Here is a 15,472-nt window from a genome sequence, read left to right on the forward strand (position 1 = left end):
AAATTGTTAATAGGGGGCCTCGGCGTGCTGGTTTTCGGCCTCTCGTAGTTAGATATCTCTCCATACAAAATCTCTAAGAAGATTGTCTTTGAATATCACTTTCCAAGAAATAGAGAGGCAGACCCAAGAACACGCGATACGCATTTTTAATCATGTGGTCAATTTTCCTAGCAGTCCTTAACATATTTTGGAGCACTTGATGAATATTGTTGATAATCTCATATTCAGTATAATATGAGATTGGGAAACACCGGAGATACACGGGAAAATGGATAATAGTTGGGCCTCCACTCCTGATACTCGTGGCTATTAATTGTTTGTAGTGTGGATCGGGTTAATCCATAACCCCTCAATCTAATCCGTCAATTAATGAATTAGATTAGCCTGTGAATAAAAATAATTTGAACATGAACGAGTACTTAATATATCAAACCGTAAGGCCTGAATGGAACCGACAGAAAAGAAAAAAATGTATTTTATGTTGTTTTGTAACAGAGAATCATTGAAACGATAATCACTGTTATTTCTAGGAAGAAAAACTATATTTCTCTTCTGCTTTTTCATAAGCATCCAAACAAGAGAAAAAGAAAACTCTCTTCTTTTCTTTTTCTTCCTATTTCTTCTCTCCACTTTCCGTGCTCCAAACACAGCCCCAAAGGTTTAGAATACATATATTCCACCCTTAGTGCTGACCACTCCAAGAAGAATAAATTCACCTCCAAAAGTTAAATTGTGTAACATTTTATAATAAGCCAACTTAAAAAGAAAATAAACCAGATAATCTGACAAAATGCACTGGAAACTGCAAAATAATTCGTTCTATTCTGCTTCGACAAAATTGAATTGCATGTGAATTTTGTCTGCAACATGTATAGGTGAATTAAAAACATCAATTCATCCAACTAATCCTATCTGCAATAAAGAGTCACATTTTCCTTACTGTAACCCTTAAATCGCACATGAACCATATAATCCCCATGATGCAGTCTATTCGTTTCCTAAATGAGAAGAGATACAGTGAAAAGAGAGGGAGGGTTCCACGACAGGCGATCTTGCAAAAGTAAGAAAGCCATGGAATTAAAAGACAAAACTAATACTGCAGTTAAAGCCAACTTCCACTATCAAGTTTCAAAAGGCCGAATAATAAAAAATGGCATCTTTCTCTTTGGCTCGTGTAGAAACTGATGGATATTCTCTCATAAAATTGTTTGAAAGCACCAATACTGCAATTGCAAAATACCCTGAGCACCTCATAAGAAGAATCTCCTGCGGCTTGTATCCATATCGGCCTGATATCCAGAAACAAAATCAAGCAAAATCCCAAAATGAAGGGACAACTAAGTCAATAAATGAAGAAAAATTACCTACCTTGTGCACCCATTCATAATCACCACCTTTTGTATCAAATGCTCCATGCTGAAGACTGATCAATTTGAGAGTGAAGCGAGGCCCACACTCCTATAAGAAAGGGAAATATCAAAACAGTAATCGTGTCATGAAAGAATTTCAGAGATGTGCAACACTAAAGAAGTAACTTAAATAGAACAGTTTAAAAAAAAAACAAATAATTTTATACAAAGAGAGAGAGAGAGAGAGAGAGAGAGAATCCACAGGTGAATTCAAGGGGTTAGACATTCCAAACACAGCAGGACAAAAAACAGAGAACGCAGCTGGACCCTCAAGAAAAGAGAATCAAGAAGCAATTTGCTGGATAGCAAAGCAGAGGTAAAGCCCTGCAGATTCTTAATCTCTTGATACCTTTAAGTCATATGTTACAAAATTATCTCCTCAGCAACAAAATTTCATCTAACTCTTCTGAAAACATAAATGCTCAAGAAAATACCTGGAGGCGTGCTATCACTTTCTCCTGAGAACTTTTGCCCTTAGTCCCCTTCAAACTTTTATCCTGGCTATCACTTTCTTTTACTTCTTTTGTTTCAAAGATATACCTACAAAAGAAAGATTCTGATTAAAAAAACTTCACGAATAAAAAGAAAAACACCCTAGTTTTCAAAAATAGAAAATAACACTCCAGTGTGAAAATAGACTTTGTTACCACATTACACTGTTATTTTTTAGGGTAATTTCAAATTTTGGCTAACCCTTTAAGATGGCATATTTCAGAATACGGCCATCTAGAAGTTTTCAAAGTATGACCTTATAATCAAATTTTAGTGGACAAATACGATCACAAAATAGTAAGAAGTTAGCAGTTAAATGTCAAGTGAATAACAGAATTATCTTTTTAATTATTTTTAATCAATTTAACAGCTTTGTATTTAAATAAACTAATCTTAATTATTCACATAAAAATGCACAGGGAGGCCCTCTTCACAGCTCCATTTCCGTTGGCTGATAATTAGGCCATATTTGCAATAATAATCATAAACAGGGGAAAAGAAAAGCATTCCCACCTGTCCTAACTCTTAATTCAATTCCAAACACTTAACAGCCAACCAGATCCAACTTATTTTATTCAATTTTGATGGGTTTCTCCAGTGAAGCCTTGAAATGTAATGAATGTTGTAATTTTGTTCACTAAGAACCAGGCTCATCTTACCCTTTGCTAGTTTATTACTTTGGTGAACAAACAAAATGAACTATGGTGACCTGTTCACAGTGTGTTTGTATGGATTCTCCAAATGCTGATTTTTTTTAAATGATTCTGCAAATGCTGATTGCTGTAAACTTTTGTTTGTCGACAGTTCAAGCCATGTGTCTCAGTTTGTCGGTGAAGCCAACATAAAGAGGCAAAGAGTGCACAAAGGGAGAAACAATTTAAAATATTTACAAAAACCACCTTCACCCCCCATGAAGCAAATAGTTGGAAAATCAGATTGGTACTGGATATGTCCCTCTAGACAACAAGGTGAAGAGAATGCAATATCTGCACCCAACAATAACTCCTCCACAGCCCAATGCCGCTAAATCAACACTTTCAATTCCCCAATATCTGAAGATGGTGTAGGATGGAGACATGATGAAGAGAGCAACAGAGAGAGGAATGGAGAGAGTGAGAAAGGGTAGAGCTGTAAAGAGAGCAGAGGATGAAGAGATGTGAATGGCGGATGACAGACAGACAAACCAGACCCCAAGAACAATGGAGATTGGCAAGAAGTTTGAAGACAAAATACCAGCAAGAAAACCAGTCACAAGCACCACTCCTCACACAGATACGGAGGAACTGTCACCACCATTGAGAATTCGTCGCAATCGGGGAAGACAATCCGAATCATAGTTAAGAACAGCGAAAAGTGATCCTTCATCAGTATTCCGACCATTGCATGTGCCAACTTCATAAACAGTTTGAGAGCACCTCCATCCATCGTAGAATCAGAGCACACACTAAGGAGCTATGAACAGGGAAACTAGTCTTCTACTTCTCAGTTTTCAAATTTAGAGAGCAATGGGAATGCACGATAGTCCAATGCCGGGACATGATCATGGAGTCTATATCTCTGAGATCGCAACGGCTTGGCTCAATTGGAATTTGTTCAAAGACCTCCTCTCCACCCTCACCCCAAAACTCGAACTCTAAAACACCCTAGAAAACTACTAGTGCAACCAGTTTCCCCAACTTCCAACAAAACCTTCTTGACCAAGCCAGCCCACCCCCCCCCCCCCCCCCCCCCCCCCCCCGCGCCCTTCTTTCATCTCTCTCTCTCTCTCTTCCTCATCCAATTACTGATCCAAGCAACGAACCCCTCACTATAACATTACCCACCCGACCTTTGGTTGATGGAAAAAAGTCTCTCACTTTGTGTGGTACCACTGCAACAACTGCAAACATCACCAACGACAAGTTAGTCAACTGGATCACTGAGAATGGTTGTCTTTCAAAGGAACCCCATTGCTCCTATCTAGGACAGAATGGTTGGCTGATTCGTCTCGACACTCCTGAAGAAAAAGCTTCAATTCTCCCCACCCTATGATCCCCTAACATCTATTTGTGACTCGAGCTCTGAACCTGAGCTTCTTTTCTTCGGCCAACGTATCGTCCCTGTTGAGTTGGCAGCAGTCAGTCATTCAAAGCACTGCTGACACCTTCAGAAGAATGGTGAAACTGAACACAATAACAATCAATATGACTGGACTTGCCTTAGCTCAAATTTTTATCATCCCAGCACAGCACTGGAAGGATCAGAAACTTGTCAAAATCACTGTTGAAAAGGAGTTTTTTCGATCAAAGTTCTCTTCAAAAAGCTTGGTGAGGAAACTGCTCCTGGTGGATCCGAGATGAATGTGGAAGGAGGAAGACAAAGGCGAGTTAGTGACTCGGTTGCTGGTGAGTCCTGCAACAAACTGCAAGCCCACCCAGACTCGTGTTCAAACATGCATACTAACTCAGAAAAGAATTTGGGCTCCAGTGACTCATCCACCTCGCTCCCCAATTCAAATTCAAATTCAAGTTCAAATTCAACCTTCTGTCTGATGCTTCCCTTGCCGCCTGCAACTCTGCCAGTGACAATCTATCAAAAGCCATGACACCCTCACCCCCTCACCAAGCTTCTTGCTAAGCCTGGAAAACCCCACCTAATCCAGACATTGAAACCGTCTCACCTCACATTGACCAAATCTGTCACCTTCTTGAAAGCCGATCAACAACTCCACATCACCATCTTTTTCTAACCTAGCACCCTGACTCTCACTTTAATGTCAACCACTCAAAAAGCCTCTCATCAGTCAAACAGTGCCAAATGGCTAACGTAACTGCGAGTGAAGCCCAGTACCACCCTAAAGCCTCACTAGCATTCTTCTCTGACACCCGCTGATGACAGCCCTGATAACTCTCCCCAGATGCACCCAAAACTTGCTAATTCTGGTTCGGACAAGCACCAGACATCAACCTCTCTCGCCCCTTCCTCTTCCGGCAATCGCATGGAAGACGAGAATCAAACACCTCCCTCATACTAAGCTGAGGCCCATTCCAACTCTGGATCAGCCACACCCACTACCAACCGAACTAGACGAACCCCATCAATTACAGAGTCCATCACTGCCAGAGTTTCACCTTCAACCCCCAAAGTTGAAACTTACAGAGTAGGGGCAGGGCAAGAAATCTTCAACAAAGGGAATCCAGATGACAGGCCGAATACCCAAAGGACCCACTGACTGGAACACTTCAGTTTCCTCCCTCAGTTGAGCAATCAAGAAAGCAGCTTGCGGAGCTTCAATTTGACAAACACAAATATGATGACAAGACCTGGGCCTAAATGATGGAACTGGCCAAAATTATGGGTGTAGTATAAAGGAAAATTGCCTAGCCAAAAGGAAAGAAGAAATGATTATTCTCTTGAAATGTTAGAGGAGGAGGCTCAAAGAAGAAGAGAGCCACTACCTGAAATCTCTTGGCAACTAGTCAATCAGCCTAATGATATTGCAAGAGAGAAAAATTCAAGCTATGCAGGATTTGATAGCCAAAGACCTTTGGAATTGTGCGTATTTGGAGTGGAAGGCAGTCAACACTCTTGGTCACTCAGGTGGAATATTGAAGCTCTAGGACCCAAAATTGGTGGATGTTATTGATGTTGTTATCAAACCTGAAACTAATTGATCGAGACTTGGGCAATCAGTGGTGCCTTGCAGGAGTTTATGGCCCAACCCGGTACAGAGAGCGGGCTAAATTTTGAGATAAACTGCTATCCACAATCCAGCAAAGGTCCCTCCCATGGGTTGTGGCAAGGGATTTCAATACAATACAATGAGATATTGTCATGAAAAATTCCCCCTGCTACCCGAATTACTTCTTCTATGGGGGTTGTGAGCTTTATGAAATTAACCTCTCTGGCAAGTCTTTCACATGGTCTAACGGTCAGCAAAGACCGGTTCTTTCCAAGCTGGACCGATTTCTTGCCACCAACAATAGGCTTCGTCTATTTGCTGATGCAACTGGCAAAGCTCTTAATAGGGCCAGATCATACCACAGGCCCATCTAATTTGATACCAAGTTTGGAAGATGGAAGTCAAACCATTCAGATTTGAAAACGTTTGGCTACTTCAGGACAAATTTGCTCAGCAAATTGATGAATGGTGGACACCTTGCTTGTCACTGGCGCAACAGGATGGAAACTACTGATGCAGCTCAAAGATATATGCTAAAATTAAAATCCTGGAAAAGGTCGTCTCAATGCTGCCTCTACCCATAAGGATACTCTTTTAGCCAAACTTGCCACTCTAGAAAAAGCTGAGGAGCACAAGTTCCTCTCACAATCCAAATCCTCTAATTGTAGTTCTTTCTAAATCAAATTCCAGAAATTTTCATACTAAGAGCATGTTCAATGGAAGTAACAAGTATACTTTAAATGGCTGGCTGAATGTGATGGAAACACAGTTTTTCATGCCATTGCCTCAGCCAGATAGAGGACTAACCTAGTTACCCCACTGTGCATTAATGGCGATATAAGTTCAGAAAAGGCCTCCATAACTAACAAGCTCCTGAGTTTTTTTTGCGTTCTATACACGAAGGAGTGTAATGATTGACCTAGAGTGTAAAACATCCACCTAAAATCGATTCCTTCTAGTGCTGCAATTCTCTTGAAGCTCCCTTTCTCGGATAAGGAGGTTGAAAGAGCTGTTATGGGCATGGCCAGTGATGGGGCCTCTGGGCCAGATGGGTACAATAGGGAGTTTTACAAGACTTGTTGGTTAAACAATACCGCATGATATCCATTCTCTAATCAGAAGTTTCTATCACCATGGGATCAAATGCAATACTATTGGGGCCTCGTTCATTGCCCTCATTCTGAAGAAGAAAGATGCAGAGCACCCACGAGACTTCAGATCGATTAGTCTCATTGCCACCCCTTACAAAATCATGCAAAGTTGTTGGCCCATAGACTCAAGGCAGTTATTCCCTTGGTAATTCACCGAGGGCAGAGTGTTTTTGTCAAGGGAAGAAACATCCGAGACTCAGCAAAGGCCACCCATGAAATGGTTGACTACTTCAAATGGCCAAAGAAAACTAGGGTCGTGCTTAAGTTGGACTCTGTACATATAAATATACTAACCCAAATACACTTGAACTCTTTTGACTACTACTTGATGGAAATCACTTCCTATGGATTTTCCAAGATTACACGATTCACATTCAAAGGGAAGACTGAAGGCAAGAAAGGAAGACCTTGACGAAGCATAGCTGGTGAGGGGTGTCCCAGGTATTAAGCTCGTCTTCCCTTGAAGTGCTGATGTGCTAGGAGTCGAGTTTTGACTCCCAAAGAGACTGCCAGACATCTGCAGCAGTTCTTCTCTTTCTCTTCTCATTGCCTCTTCTTTTCTTCATTCCTTCTCTTCTAAACTTCTTCCTGACTAGATTTAACACATTTCATTAATATAAATGAATTTTTTTAACAATATATATGAATTAATATATATATATATATATATATATATGTGAATTTAACAATATATCCAATAGAAATTTTGGATCTTGCTGAAAATATAATTTGTTGGTCTCACTTTTTAACATCAGCTAATAGTCTCGCTAACTCTTTGCCAAAGAGGGGGTTAAACTCCAATCCCTGACTGTAAGAAACCCTCTTCTTTGCTATAGCTCAACGGACTTGTAATGAAATGCACCCTTTTTCCCAAAAAAAATAATAAATAACAAAAAATTGTGTGTGGAAATTATTGTAGCCAACTAAGTTCAACCACTGTAGCCTAGCAGTCCTTACAGATAAGCCATTTCTAATTTCGACCATCACAAAATTTTGATTTACTTTTTGAATGTTGAACACCTTAGCTGATGAGCTTGAACTAAGACCTTAACACCAAAGACCACCACATGTGACCATTGAACCAGAGAACCATTCTACCCAAATTTTGATTTATCACAACTTACTTATGAGGTAACAATAATATACTTGCCATAGTAAAATGACGAGGATTTGCACCAGACTCTAATGGTTACACAAGTAAAAATAACTAATTAAAATAGGAAAAAAAAACAAAGTTCAGATATGCTTGATATACCAGTTAAAGCAGATATCATAAATTTAAAAAGCATGTAGATCTTCAATGGTTCAGGACAATAGAGTCAAACCTATGATGGCGAAAAAAGATAAAGTCTCGCTGATTGTGGAAGGTTACAACTCGCCTCCCATGGAAGTTTGGACTTTGAGGGAAAAGTGATTGTATCAACCTAGTCATAATTGTCCAACAAAAAAAATCAATTGTGCTCCATGAATAGATAGAAGTTTCATATTATGAAAGCAAGGCAATAATGTATGATAACAAATTTCTATTATAAAAAATTTCATGACTAATTGAAACCAAAAAGCATAAATTAAATAAGATATAAATGACCACAGCTACCTTCCAATACGATGCCCCACACTTGTGGTGAAGTTGTTTAATACAAGCTCAGGCATATGGCTTGTTGGATTGCCGTGATTCTGCATTTGATTTAATTATAAAATAAACAAGTCAAAAGTTTTCTTCCAAGTTATCAATAAATCATAAATGTCGTCAAAGCTTTTCATACTAAAACCTAAACGTGAACTCCAAGGTTAAACAAATCATGCAGCTAAGCAGAGGGGGGAAATGGGAGAGGAAAAAGTAGTAGCAATCAAAGCCTGATAGTCATGACTAACAAGTATAAAATATTGACTAGCTCAAAAGAATTCATGTTTCAAATAATAAGAAGAAGGTAAACTATTCTTGATGACATGTATCTGCTGCACTTTACTTCTCTTTTATGAAATCAACTGCTTTTTATTATGAAAATACCTTCCCAAAAGTAAATTTTAAAGAAAAAACATTTTTTTGTTAAATATCTATTGCAGAAACAGACACTGCAAACCAAAACCCATGGGACATAAATGACAACAGACCCCCTTGTCTTTTGGGAGCAGTTTACAGAGGTCAGTTGCCTGGAGACAACACCTCGTCGGGAGATCCAACACTCGATTCCAGATGATTGTGTTATCCTAGAATGTAAGGGGTATTGGTGGCTTTCGAAAGAAGGAAATGGTTTCAAATTTTCTCTCCCAGTTCAAACCCTTTGTGGTTATTTTACAAGAGACAAAATGTCAGGAGATGTCTAATCTTATTGTTAAGGAGATCTGGTCGAATCCTTCAATTAAATGGGCGACTGTTAACGCAGTAGGCCATTCCGGGGGCATCCTTGATGCCTGGGACTCTTCTCTTTTGGACTCCCTCCATGTGACTGAAGGTCATTTCTCCCTGCGCATCCAGTTCAGGGATCTCTCTTCCGGTAGAATGTGGTGTGTAGGGGGAGTGTACGGCCCAACCAGATATCGAGAGCGGGCTCTTTTTTGGGAAGAATTATGTGAATTACATCAATCTTAGAGGCCCCCATGGCTTTTTGTCGGTGACTTCAATGCAATCCGATATTGTAATGAGAAGAAACCCCCGGCCATCCGCATATCTGCTTCTATGAGGGGTTTCTCAGATTTCATTGGCAGTTGTGGATTGGACAAGATCTCATTATCTGGGAAAAATTACACGCGGTCAAATAGTCAACAGCAATTGATTTTATCAAAGCTGGATTGTTTCCTGGCATGCCCTGATTGGTTGCAGCTCTTTGGAAATGTCTCGGGTCGCGTTCTCAACAAGGTGGGGTCAGATCGCTGGCCAATCATGGTAACTACTTTTGAGAAATGGGAACTTTCTCCCTTCAGGTTCGAGAACTCATGGTTGTCTGTGAAAAATTTTGCTACCCTTATTGATGGTTGGTGGTCGGAAGGCCCAAGTTTGGGCAGACAAGAATGGGCTTTTCCTCTAAAGCTTCGATTCTTAAAAGCCAAAATCAAGGAATGGGCCACCTGCCACCATACCACGTTGGCTGCTGAGAAGTCCTCTCTCCTTGCTCAGATTGTGGATTTAGACCTTGCGGAGGAACAAAGGTACTTGACTTCGGAGGAATATTCTTTCCGAGTCTCTCTCAACTCTAACCTCAATTCTATCCTTCATCAAGAGAAAATCCGATCGAAGCAACGTGCTAGATTTAAATGACTGAAGGAAGAAGATGTCAATACAAAATTCTTTCATGTCGTGGCATCGGCAAAACGTAGGTCCAATCGAATTACCTCATTATGTATTAATAATGAGGTAACGTCGTGGCAGACCTCGATTACTAATGTGTTGCTTAAGTATTTTACAGACCTATATTCGGAGGAATGCTTCAATAGGCCTAAATGGCAGCGCATCAAATTCGTTCGGCTATCTCCTGTCGCCGCTTCTCTATTAGAGTTGCCTTTCTCGGCCAAGGCAATTGAGCGTGCTGTTTTAGGCATGGAAAGTGATAGAGTGTCAGGCCCTGATGACTTCAATGGAGATTTTCTAAAAAGATTTTGGCCCCAGCTCAAGGAGGACATCTCATAAATGATTCATGCTTTCTTCAAAAATGGGGTCACTTTCCGCAGTATTAGCGCATCATTCATTGCCTTGGTCCCGAAGAAGGCTAGTGTTGAGAGCCCAGAAGATTTTCGATCAATCAGTCTCGTTACAAGCGCCTACAAAATCATTGCTAGAATTCTGGCTCATCGTCTAAAAGTTCTTCTTCCAACTGTCATAGACAGAAGGCAAGGTGTTTTCCTCAAAGGAAGAGAGATTTTAGAATCCACTATGGCTGCACATGAGCTTATTGATCATTTTCGGCATAAAGAAGATCCTAGAATTGCTCTGAAACTTGATTTAAAAAAGGCTTTTGATAGAGTTAATTGGATCCTCCTCGACGAGATCATGGAAAAAATGGGTTTCAGAGATAAATAGAGATTTTGGATCAGGAGTTGTGTGGGCTCGGCCTCATATTCTCTCCTCCTAAATGGCACAATCTGCGGGTACTTCAAAGGGTCTAGAGGAATTAGACAAGATGATCCACTCTCCCCTCTTCTTTTCAACATGGTTGGTGAATTTCTCTCTACTATGTTTTACTCAGCAGTCAATCTCGGATGGCTTCCTCATATCAGCCCTCAAGAAGCTTTTAATATCCCCATCCTTCAGTATGCTGACGATACTATCATATTTGGGATCAGTAACATTGAGGGTGTCAGAAAGATCAAAGCGGTTTTGGGTCTTTTCGAGTTAGCATCAGGCCAGAAAGTCAATTGGGGAAAGACCTCTCTAATGGGGTTTAATGTTAGCCCTGAGCTTCTTACAGAGATGGCTAGTCTATTTGGTTGTACAACAAGCCAATTACCGACCACATATCTTGGCTTGCCATTATTCAACACCCGCATCTGTAAAAGTTTTTGGAATCCAATGGTTGAGAGGATTGAATCCCGGTTGGCAACCTGGAAAGAGCAGTTACATAGTAAGGCAAGGAGGCTCACCCTTCTCAAATCTTGCATTGTAGGTATTCCAAATTATTCACTATCTTTTATGCTATGTCCTGCATCTATATGTAAGACAATGGATAAACTCAAAAGAAGATTTTTATGGAGAGGATCGAGCAATACTTTTAAATATCACCTTGTCAAATGGGATGAAGTCTGTCTGCGAAAAAATTTGGGTGACCTCGGGATTCGGAAATCTAAAGAAATGAACCAAGCTCTGCTCCTTAAATGGTTATGGAAAATCAATACTCATTCCTCAAATCTTTGGAAGGAAATGGTTATGTCCAAGCATGGGGGTATTACTCATTGGTGGATGTCAGGGGGAAATCGGAGAGGTTTATCTTCAATTTGGAGAGCACTATACCTACTTCTTCCAAAATTTTCAGCTGCTTGCAGATTCTATGTTGGAAACGGTAGGTCCCTCAAATTTTGGGATGATCTATGGATGGGGCAGGAGCCGCTACAGAATGCCTTCAGAAACTTGTTTCTCCTATCCACCATAGAAATATATCAGTAGCAGATGCTTTCCAAGGGGATGATATGAACCTTCATCCTAGAAGTGGTCTTTCGGACACTGAGGCGCTAGAGGCCAGTCAATTGATGGACTCTGTAACTGAGGTAAAAATTCGTCCTTTGGTGGCAGACAAGCTCGTTTGGTGGCCGGAGAAAAAATGCATTTTCTCAATATCATCTGCATCCAGTTTCATCAACGACTGGAATGCACCTCATTAGGATCATGAGATCTTTTTTGTATGGCATCTATGTGCTCCTCCTAAGATTAAATTTTTTATGTGGAGTGCTTGTCAAGGCAAGATTCTCTAGGCAGACGTGCTTAGAAGAGGAGGTCACCCCTCAGTAGACCCCTTATGTCCTCTTTGCAATATAGAAGCTGAGTCCACAAGTCACATTTTGCTTCAATGCATCTTCTCATGGAAGGTGTGGACATCCATACTTAACATGTTGGGGATTCAATTCTGTATGGCGGCCGATTTGCTTTCATTCAGTCAGTTGCTACTTGGTATGTCCCTTCCTAGTTTCGGAAAGGTAATGCTCTCGGCTTGTGCTAGTTTCATGTCATGGGGTCTATGGAATGAGTGCAACCGTAGAAGGTTCAAAGGTAAAATCGAATCAACGGACCGAGTGGTGGGGCATATTTCTTCTTGGCTTCTAACGAAGAAGTCTTTCTCCTCATTAGTGGGGACCCCTATCCGTGAGAACTGGTTTAATTTGGCTAGGATGCACTCGAGATCAAAGGTCCGAACTATGCAGGAATGGACCCCTCCTGATCCTGGTTACCTTAAGTTGAACTTTGACGATTTTTCCCTTAGTAATCCCGGGCTCTCTGGATTCGGCGGGGTTATCTCGAATTACCTAGGCAACCAACTTTACTCATATGTCGGCCCTTTAGGAATCACCGACTCTACGTCTGCGGAGCTTCATGGTCTCCTCAATGAGCTCCGCGTTTTCAGAGATAAGTGCACAGGTCCCCTCCATATTGAAGGGGACTCGAAGGTGGTCATTGGATGGTATGAGTGTGCATCCCCTCCCCCGTGGCGCCATTGGGACATTTTTTGGGAGATTATTGAAATTTGTTCATTTTTATCTTGTATTTGGTCTCACATTCCAAGATTCGCAAATTCGGCAGCCAATGCGCTTGCTAAGCACAGAACTACCCTACAATCGCTGGTTGTCAAGGAGATGCTCCCCTCTATGTAATTTTTGTATTTTTCTTGTTTATATATATACATCTTTTTCAAAAAAAATAAAAAAGAGATCAACTTTTTGAAATGGCAAAAAGTAAGACTTCATCAAGAGAAGAAAAGTAATAAAAACACAGGAGTAGACAACAAGAAATTATTATGAGTAGACCTAAATGATACCTCCAAGGATTCTATTGGGTGGTTTATGTTTTAAACTTTTTTTTCTCACAGTACCACTGTAAATATCCCTTTTTTTTAATTCTGGGAAGAATTTCTCATTCAGAACACAAAGCAAAAACAAAACTTGAAAAAGTAAATGCTTTTCAAGTAGTTACCTTAATATCCTTGCGAAGGACAAGTCTTGAGAGCTTGAAATGTGCTGTAGGCCCACATGGTAAACCTATAATTAACAAGGCATCTACAGAGAGGAAACCAGAAAAAAGGGCTTAAACTAATGATTAGCAAAAAATCAACACAAACAGCTAAGCATAAGTTGAGGAATCAATTGCATGAAAAGATTAGTTTTTCTCAACAATTCTAAAAAATAAGAAAAAAGATGAAATTTTCAAAAACAGAAATCCACACAGAATAAAAAAAACAGAGGCCATATGAAGACAGAATTATATCAACAATATATGCAGATATTGACTTCAGCCTAGCATTTGTACTTATACATTCTTAATCCAGAAACACCATTGATTCCCCGTGCAAGTTCCTCGGCATCATTACCTGGGGATAACTAAATCAGCATGCAGTTTCTTTAGGCAAAAAAGAAGTTTTAACAAACCTGGTACTCGACGGTTTGTGTGGACAACAATCATAGAAGTGAAGTCTTTGTTGTTTGCATATTCCACAATCTGTGAAAAAGACAACATCTGCCCTCAATTTGTGATATTTTAATCATAAAATGATCTGGATATGGAAAACAAAGAACAGACCTTCTTCAACTCATAGGTTCCTCTTTTGTAGTAGTGAGCATTTGGGATCACAGCCAAGAGTTCTGCAATAAAGGCTGGCCCTCTCTGTAAATATGGCAAAAAAAAAGTCAAAATCATATAAACATAACAATAAAAATATATATATAATGAAGTAAATTTTAGTAGAGTTCAATTTTTTTTAGATGAAGAAACTTCACAAAACATACAGTAGAATTGAAACGACATGTCGTGATCAAAACTTTTGGAGTTTTCTCTTGTTTAAGAATAGAACTGAACTCATCAGCATCATTTCCTGCAAATAACTGCACAATAAATGGTAAAAAGGCATAAAAAAAACTTTCAATAAAAAAAAACAGTGCCTTGACCCACTTATGCTACATGATTTTCAGTAGCATTTGTTAAATAATTTATTTACTTCGTTTTACTTGAGCAATCATTTCATGCTTACTTTGACTACATTAAAAAATACACAAAAATAACATAAAGTATCATTAACATCCCGCCAACATCTACATAGTTTTTAATATATATTGCTCATTCACCATTTGAACTATCATAACATCATCACAAAGATCAAGAAAAGTAACTAGCTTTTTTTAAAAAGAACAGTGCGTTCGAAAAATTACAATGTTTCTAGTCAAATTTAGAATCCTTTGCTATCCGACTAAATTAGACGATGCATAGTTTAATACCTCTTCGTCATCTGGTTTACACACAGTCTCATCCAGCTCCCTTGTGTTCTCTATCGTATGGGGGGTCTTCCTTGGAGGAGGCTGTCAGGAACATCGAATATGAGGAACAAAATAATAATAATAATAATAATAATAATAAAATTAAAAAATCGAAGAGAAACAGAATGGTATGTAGTACGGAAACCGAAAATAGAAGAATTTAAAAACTCACCTCTTCCCCAAGCTCGAGAGCCTTCTTCTCGGCGAATTCACGAAGTTTAGCCCTTTTCTTCTTCTCGACCTTCTTCTCCTGTTTTAGCTTGGCATGAACAGCAGATCTCTTTTCCTTGTTCTTGATCATAGCAGGTAACACAACGCGCTTTTTAGAGTTAGACGTAGAAGCGCCATCCTCAAGCCTGTTTCTTGTACCACCCATTTTCTGCATACTGGATTCGGTGAGAAAAACCAAGACCAGTCGAAGAAGTTGATAAGGGTTTTTGTACTGCAAGTCACCAAGCGTTTCAGACGAGGGGGCGGAAAGGGAGCTGATGGGGCAGAGGCGAGAAAAGGGCTCCTGGCTGGCGCGAGAGGCGTGAAACTTGAAAGGTTTCCGAGGGGACGTCAGAGAAGCGGCGACGGAGGACCAGGAAAGTTGCGATCATGTTCTATTGGCCGTAGGATCAAACATGACTTGATTCAACGATTGTCAGACCTGACCGAATGGTCTGGGTATTTAGGGTTCAACTGGACCTGTCCCTTAAACCCGTAGTAGAAAACAAAACAGTTACCCTAACCAGCCCGGTTTCTCACACTCTTCAACCGCGCTACAAGTCGCATAGGTCAGGAATAGAACCTCACTTGATTTTGGC

General features: G+C 40.0%; 1 protein-coding gene across 1 annotated transcript; it reads right to left on the reverse strand.

The window, feature by feature from the left end:
* Nucleotides 1-803: 803 nt before the first annotated feature.
* On the reverse strand, nucleotides 804-15,254 carry LOC137941076 (uncharacterized). Its single transcript, XM_068786331.1, has 11 exons — nucleotides 14,836-15,254; nucleotides 14,625-14,705; nucleotides 14,139-14,234; nucleotides 13,933-14,016; nucleotides 13,782-13,851; nucleotides 13,330-13,412; nucleotides 8,311-8,390; nucleotides 8,039-8,137; nucleotides 1,844-1,949; nucleotides 1,369-1,458; nucleotides 804-1,289 (listed from the first exon to the last, which is right to left on the reverse strand). Exons 1-11 carry the CDS (start codon nucleotides 15,046-15,048, stop codon nucleotides 1,251-1,253), a joined length of 1,041 nt encoding a protein of 346 aa, XP_068642432.1. The 5' UTR covers nucleotides 15,049-15,254; the 3' UTR covers nucleotides 804-1,250.
* Between the last annotated feature and the right edge of the window lie 218 nt (nucleotides 15,255-15,472).

Source organism: Aristolochia californica, unplaced genomic scaffold (genome assembly GCF_029961685.1).
Source record: "Aristolochia californica isolate CCGP_79_NKW_82.1479 unplaced genomic scaffold, dmAriCali1.0.hap1 SCAF_10, whole genome shotgun sequence".
Lineage (NCBI taxonomy): Eukaryota > Viridiplantae > Streptophyta > Magnoliopsida > Piperales > Aristolochiaceae > Aristolochia > Aristolochia californica.

Excerpts from the sequence above, each read along its gene's own strand:
- LOC137941076 (XM_068786331.1), bottom strand. The coding sequence starts at position 15,048 with ATGCAGAAAATGGGTGGTACAAGAAACAGGCTTGAGGATGGCGCTTCT. Across the intron at positions 13,852-13,932 it reads GAACCTATGAGTTGAAGAAG|ATTGTGGAATATGCAAACAA; the intron begins GTCTGTTCTTTG and ends TCTTTTTCACAG. Across the intron at positions 1,459-1,843 it reads AAGTGATAGCACGCCTCCAG|GAGTGTGGGCCTCGCTTCAC; the intron begins GTATTTTCTTGA and ends CCTTTCTTATAG.